The 7,427-nt window shown below is 47.4% G+C and overlaps 2 protein-coding genes across 2 annotated transcripts in view; one reads left to right on the plus strand and one right to left on the minus strand.

Moving 5' to 3' along the window:
* The first annotated feature begins 34 nt into the window (after window positions 1-34).
* Window positions 35-4,052, plus strand: LOC101340765 (tubulin beta-2A chain). The gene is made up of 4 exons (XM_004387564.2): window positions 35-162; window positions 1,463-1,571; window positions 1,917-2,027; window positions 2,796-4,052. Exons 1-4 carry the CDS (start codon window positions 106-108, stop codon window positions 3,860-3,862), a joined length of 1,344 nt encoding a protein of 447 aa, XP_004387621.1. The 5' UTR covers window positions 35-105; the 3' UTR covers window positions 3,863-4,052.
* Window positions 4,053-4,166: 114 nt separating this feature from the next.
* The window catches only part of BPHL (biphenyl hydrolase like), a 31,211-nt gene continuing 27,950 nt past the window's right edge, over window positions 4,167-7,427 (minus strand). The window contains exon 7 of the mRNA XM_023741737.1: window positions 4,167-5,016. Coding sequence (XP_023597505.1) covers window positions 4,929-5,016 — 88 coding nt within the window. The 3' untranslated portion in view covers window positions 4,167-4,928. The remainder of the gene's footprint in view (window positions 5,017-7,427) is intronic.

The following is a 7,427-nucleotide window of genomic DNA, read 5'->3' on the forward strand; positions in this document are numbered from 1 at the left end:
ATAAAAGACCAAGCCGGGGCGAGGTGGCTGTTTCTGCGGTCCCCACCCGTCTGCTCTGTGCCCACAGCTTCCCAAGGGCTGCCACCTCCACTCCGCAGCCGCACCATGCGTGAGATCGTGCACATCCAGGCGGGCCAGTGCGGCAATCAGATCGGCGCCAAGGTGGGCCCGCGCTGGGGAGGGTCCGGGCAGGGAACCCGAGGGACCGGGCGGTAGGAGCGCCGGGGAAGGGGCTGGGCCTCGGACAGAGAGAGGATGCGGGCCTGGGCGCAGGGAGAAGCAGCGGGGCGGGGACGGAACACTCGAGGGTGCGGGTTAGGGCGCAGGCCAGGGCGCGGGGAGACAGAGGCCCCGAACCCGCGGGACTCCGATGGGCCCCGGAAGCCCCCCAACCTGCCTCAGTGCGGACGGCCACGGAGCCGTGTGCCTTTAAGCGGAGGCCCTTTTTAATTTCATTCGGACCATCCTTTCTGGGAGACATAATTGGCATTCCCCTCAGGAATAGGAGTCTCTGTAATTTGGACAGGGGCTGCGGTCATATCGATCCAGTGGCCTCAGTGAAGAATTAAATTTGTGTATTTTTGTCTGCCATTGAATGAAAAAAAAATGCAATGTCATCGGGGTGACTGATGTTGTAGAGGCTTCTCGGTAGGCTTGCACAGAAGAGGATGTTAGATAAATTATCTCAGCAGGGGCACCATCTAGAAAGGACGAACTGTACCATGAGGGTCTTGTCTGGTGTCTCGGGGAGACAGGGGTTGATGTAGTGCGGCTGTGCATCACCAACCAAGTGGGTGCGAGGAGCCGGCCTGGTGCAGGTGTGGGCGCGTCTGTGCAAGATCCAGGTCTCTTTCAAGACAGCCATATTGCCCTCTCTCACCCCGCAGCCTCCCTGCCCCTTGCCTGCATCGCCCTCACCAGGGCCAGCTCCTCCACTGCCCCCCAGTCGCCCCACCCTGTCTGCCCTTCTCCCCCAGCCCCTGGTGTGGTCGGTGCCTGTCAGTCAGAGGCATCAGTCTGTGCTGCTCAGGAGGTCTGGGTGGGGTTTCATGGCAGCCAGGGCAGGCTTACCTGGTTGTCATCCTGCAAGAACCACCTTGATATGTGGGGACACCCCGACATCCAGCCCTGTCTGGGGAGGAGAGGAGACCTCCTGCCTGCGCTCAAGGCTGCCTCCAGGAGGGGACCGCAGAGCCCACCTCCTCCTGCAGGGCCACTCCCTGCTTTCAGTCTGTCGCCATAACATGGCTGATGCACTGCGGATTTCCCAGCCCCTGAGCAGCAGCAGCAGCCGCTGGAGGAAACGGGAGCATGCAGCTATTTTGTCTCTGCCCAGGACTCACTAGCTATCTAACCACAATGGGCGCTGTTCAAGGAGGAAGGAGGAAGAAAATGGCCATGGTGAGTGACATTTAGGAGACCACACTATTATGTCATTCCTTTTCCTTCTTTTTAATTTCAGTTTTGGGAGGTCATCAGCGATGAGCATGGTATTGACCCCACTGGCAGTTACCATGGCGACAGTGACTTGCAGCTGGAGAGAATCAATGTCTACTACAATGAAGCTGCTGGTAATTATTTGAACGTTTTTGTCTAATCAACCTTGCTTTTCATACTGTGGAAACTTACGTATTCAGAACATCCATGTGACAAAGAAATGCTTCTTGCACTTATTTTAATGCCAACTGCTGAAGAATACACTGTATCATTCCTTAAAACTCCTGCTTGTTTGACATGGCTGAACATGCTAAATGTATCCGTTTTGAAAGCAGAAAAACTCTATTCTCCTATTTTGTCTCAGCTGCTGGAATTTTCTCTGATGAACCCCGACAGGAAAGTCACATGGGTGGGGCACAGCCTTCTCCTGTGATCCCTTTGCTAGCCATAGGTCTAATTCCAGCTTTTGTCCTGCGCAGGTAACAAATACGTGCCACGGGCCATCCTGGTGGATCTGGAGCCTGGTACCATGGACTCAGTCAGGTCTGGGCCATTTGGCCAGATCTTCAGGCCAGACAACTTCGTCTTTGGTACGTAGTCATGATCAGTTGGAACTGGCTAAATGATTCCTCTTCTTCCTAAAACCATGAATATCACAGTGCTGAGTGGTGCGTGCTGAGGTAGAGGACTGTGTGTTCACAGACATCCTGAGTCTTGGGCTCCTCCATCCAGTCGAGAGTGACTGCTCTCTGGCCACTCCACAGCTCAAAGAAAGATTTAGCTTGTGGTGGACTGCCTAGTCTTCCCATTAAACCTCTGAAGGTTTAAGAATAAAGAGCATTGTGAAAGCTTCAGACAATAATAGTTCATAGGCTACTGGTCATTTCAAAGGACCAATGACAACAGGTAACCACTTAAAGAGACCAAAAAAAAAAAAACCGGTTAGGACCAAAGTTCAGACAACTGCTTAGAGCTAGTCTCTGCTGTTTGATCATCTTGTACCTTCGCCCCTGCCTATTCTACATAACTTGGGTATTTACATGAGGTCTTTATCCACTGTTCTCGAAATTAAAAGCAGCTGGCTTAAAATTAAAAGCAGCTGGGTTCATTAAACCTCTCTGCTTTCTCAATTGATAGCCTCACATATATGAAACTTGTTTTTTACTTTATTATGATCCCTGGTGTTTTTGAGGGTCACTGATAACATCAAAAAATATTTCTCTAGGTAAAAAGGGGAAATCAAAAAGAGAAGAATCTGCAACTCAAAGACTAGTCTTACTTCTCCTCCAAAGTCAAATGACAGTGAATTCAGAGCTCCTTACATTTTAGTGTCTAATCTTCTCCTTTCCCTCTGGCAGGCCAGAGCGGTGCTGGCAATAACTGGGCAAAGGGCCACTACACAGAGGGAGCAGAGCTGGTGGACTCTGTGCTGGATGTGGTGAGGAAGGAGTCTGAGAGCTGTGACTGTCTCCAGGGCTTCCAGCTGACCCACTCTTTGGGGGGTGGCACTGGCTCTGGGATGGGCACACTGCTCATCAGCAAGATCAGGGAGGAGTACCCTGACCGCATCATGAACACCTTCAGCGTCATGCCTTCTCCGAAGGTGTCAGACACCGTGGTTGAACCCTACAACGCCACCCTGTCTGTCCACCAGCTGGTGGAGAACACAGATGAAACCTACTCTATCGACAATGAGGCCCTGTATGACATTTGCTTCCGTACTCTGAAACTGACCACCCCCACGTATGGGGACCTCAACCACCTGGTGTCGGCCACCATGAGCGGGGTCACCACCTGCCTGCGTTTCCCAGGCCAGCTGAATGCAGACCTCCGCAAACTGGCTGTGAACATGGTGCCCTTTCCCCGGCTGCACTTCTTCATGCCCGGCTTTGCCCCCCTGACCAGCCGGGGCAGCCAGCAGTATCGGGCCCTGACTGTGCCCGAGCTCACCCAGCAGATGTTCGACTCCAAGAACATGATGGCTGCCTGCGACCCCCGCCATGGCCGCTACCTGACCGTGGCCGCCATCTTCCGGGGCCGCATGTCCATGAAGGAGGTGGACGAGCAGATGCTCAACGTGCAGAACAAGAACAGCAGCTACTTTGTGGAGTGGATCCCCAACAACGTGAAGACGGCTGTGTGCGACATCCCACCCCGTGGCCTCAAGATGTCAGCTACCTTCATCGGCAACAGCACAGCCATCCAGGAGCTATTCAAGCGCATCTCGGAGCAGTTCACGGCCATGTTCCGGCGCAAGGCCTTCCTGCACTGGTACACGGGCGAGGGCATGGATGAGATGGAGTTCACCGAGGCCGAGAGCAACATGAACGACCTGGTGTCCGAGTACCAGCAGTACCAGGACGCCACAGCCGATGAGCAAGGGGAGTTCGAGGAGGAGGAGGAGGAGGGTGAGGATGAGGCTTAAGAACTGACTAAATTGTGCATCCTTAGTGAACTTCTACTGTTGTCCTCAAGCATGGTCGGTCTTTGTATACTATGGTGCTCAGTTTTGCCTCTGTCAGAAGTTCACACTGTTGATGAAATATGTGGAACCTGTCTAACAATTATGGTATTGTTTGTTAAGATATCTACACTAATAAAAAGCATGTGTCCAATGCATTGTGGTCTCTTCATTTTCACTTGAAATACATTTATTTTTACTATTTTTTAAGTATAAAGTTTCAGGGTTTAATAATTTTAGCAACAGCATAGGATTTCTACTTTTAATTAATAGCCTTCCTGCCTATAACGTCGCTATGAGTTGGAATCGACTTGACGGCAAGGGTTCTGCCCTTTTAATAAAGATAGATAAAAATACAGACTCTGTAATATTCACTGGCCCAAAGTGTTGAAGTAAGGAGATGTCTCAAAAGTGAACCAGGAACATAAAAAACATAAGATTTAAAAAAATACACAAAAAAGTGAACGAGGTGTGAAGAGTGATTTGGAGATAAAGCAAACTTACTCCCTTGTTTGCTGTAGCCCCAGGTAGTCTATGGGTCTGTAAAGCGAGGAACTTAAAGATTTTCTTCTACTCTTTTTCTCCTTGATGTGATAAATATAAGGAAAAGGAAGTGAATGCTTGTACTTCTCAGATAAAAGGCACGGTGTAAGTTCAAGGTCTCCTAAAATAGCAGTCATGAACACTACAAATGGTCAGACTGAAAAAATTTATTTGAAAGTAAAACAAATCATGGTAGGAATATATATTTTAAGACAATGGTAGAAATTTATAACTTAGTGTTAAAAATCAGACTTTTTTTTTTTATAGCTATTAAAACTAGAGAATGTCTTCACTGTCATTATTGCTTGCTTTTAGAGCAATCCACATTGATCACTAGTAGTGAGTAGCAGGTGTGGAGAGCCCAGGAAGGCAGGTGAATTGAGGTGGGACTCGGCTGGGATTTCAAAGGTAAGGATCACAGGCAACAACATGATCAAGGCTCCACGCCAAGGAATCACCAGGACTCACAAAACTTCTCAATGATATTTCACTGTAGGAAGTCTTCTACTAGGTTGTTGAATTCATTTGCAAAACGTAAATGCAGGTTGTGCTTTCCTTCGGGTATCAGATGCAACCTAACAGCAAAACAAAGTTTTTGATCAATGGCACACCATTTAAAAACCTCTTACCCTCCCCAACATTTCATGAAAATCTAAAGTGAAGAACTGCCAAAGTGAAGAACTGCTCCCCACCCCCTTTCACGACTGGTATTGGGGCGAAAACTTAAGGTAAGTAGTATAAACTTTACATGAATACAGACTTAAGGAAACCCCAATGAAAGCCTCTGGGTCTTATGACCAACCCACAGGTTGGCTGTAAGGCGTATCACTTAACAATAACACAACACACACATTGTATTTGGAGCTGCATCATGGTTGAGAGGGATGCGATTTTGTGGTTACTTTATAAAAAATCCAATTTTAATAAAATTGATTTTAAGAAAGAAGGCTGGAAAGATGATAAAAAAAAAAAATGTGTAGAATCCAGTGCATTAGATTTGGTGAGTTTCTTAGAATATCTAGTGGGAAAACCCAAACCAAAGTCACAGCCACCACTGGCCTGCTGTTCAAGATTCCAAACCAGCCTATTATTTTTGCAAAGAAGCATTTACAGTGTGGAATATTGGACAGACTGCAGACATGTGTCCTCGGGGCTGTGGGCCCTTTGTTCAGGGGCTACTTGTGTGGCTGTCACAGTGCATCTTTTGTGGGCAACCTCACTGTCATTGTAAGACTTCTTCCTTTCAATAGGATTTTGGTGAAATGTGACTGGTTTGCATTTTCTTTCAGTTCTACATTTTATTTATTAGCTATAAAAGCTCAGCAATAATAAAACTTTAAAACAAAGCTTCTAGGATAAAAGTACAAGTTCAAGCTGTTTTGTCCACAATACAATCGGACATTAAAATGCCAGTTACCGTATTTCCTCATTCTCTGATCTTTCAACAACTGGGGATGACAGCTCCAGAGTCTCAGTGAGCCCTTGGGAGGACTTGTGGGGAAAGGAGGCTGGGGAATAGAGGCTTCCTGGGAAGATGCAGGCCTCTTGCAACTCAACCACTGGGGAAGAAGGAACAAATCAAGACAATCTACCTGAAAGAAGGATATATTGTTGGCATCTTTCAGAGACCCTTGGGATACCATTAATAATAAACAGAAAATTCTAAATTTAATTTTAATGCTGTTCAGAAAGAAGGATGAGCAGCACCAACACCAAAGGTAGGACTGTGGTTGCCCTACACAGGATAGACCTTGCAGGGAAGGTCAAGGCCTCCATTTTTAGAAGACAGAAAAGAATCAACAGCCAAAGATGCTGAAAGGTCACAGCAGGGCATGTCTAGGCTCAGTTACATCCCCTAGTTTGCACTAAGTTGGATTCCAAGGCAGGTGTCCCAACCTGCCGAGCTTGAAGTCCTGTGTGGATGTCCAGTGTGGAAGGAGAGCCACCAGCTGGGAGTCCCTTTCCTTGCTGCATGCAGCACCCTTCCTATAGTAATCTCAAGACCCCAGGGAAACAAAAACGAGCTCCCCTTCATTACAAACATGGGAGACCCCTTTCTGAGGCATTGTTCAGAAACACACTGGATTCTGGATGGGCAGATGGGGATATGAAAAAAATTGCTCTTCCCATGCTGGTCATCTCTAGGTCCTTAGTACACCCTCCTCCTTTAGGTCTGACGTGCATTCCTTGTTGGGAACAGTATCACAACTGTTGTTGTTTGGTGCCGTCGAGTCAGTAGTGACTCATAGTAACCCTATGTACAACAGAACAATATACTGCCTGGTCCTGCACCATCCTCACAATCGTTGTTATGCTTGAGCCCATTTTTGCAGCCATGGTATCAACCCATCTCGTTGAGGGTCTTCCTTTTTTTCACTGACCCTCTACTTTACCAAGCATGATGTCCTTCTCCAGGGAATGGTCCTTCCTGATAATATGTCCAAAGTATATAAGACATAGTCTCACCATCCTTGCTTCTGAGAAGCATTCCGGCTGTACTTCTTCCAAGACAGATTTGTTCGTTCTTCTGGCAGTCCATGGTATAGTCAATATTCTTCACCAACACAATTCAAAGGTGCCAATTCTTCTTCGGTCTTCCTTACTCATCGTCCAGCTTTCGCATGCATATGAGATGACTGAAAACATCATGGCTTGGGTCAGGCACACCTTAGTCTTCAAGGTGACATCTTTCCCTTCAATACTTTAAAGAGGTCTTTTGCAGCAGATTGGCCCAATGCAATGCATCATCTGATTTCTTCACTGCTGCTTTCATGGGTGTTGATTGCAGATCCAAGTAAAATGAAATCTTTGACAACTTGAATCTTTTCTCCGTTTATCATGATGTTGCTTATTGGTCCAGTTGTGAGGATTTTTGTTTTCTTTATATTGAAGTGTAATGTATACTGAAGGCTGTGGTCTTTCATCTTCACCTGTAAGTGCTTCAAGCCCTCTTCACTTTCAGCAAGTAAGGTTGTGTCATCTGCCT

Source organism: Trichechus manatus, unplaced genomic scaffold, assembly GCF_000243295.1.
Source record: "Trichechus manatus latirostris isolate Lorelei unplaced genomic scaffold, TriManLat1.0 scaffold00188, whole genome shotgun sequence".
Lineage (NCBI taxonomy): Eukaryota > Metazoa > Chordata > Mammalia > Sirenia > Trichechidae > Trichechus > Trichechus manatus.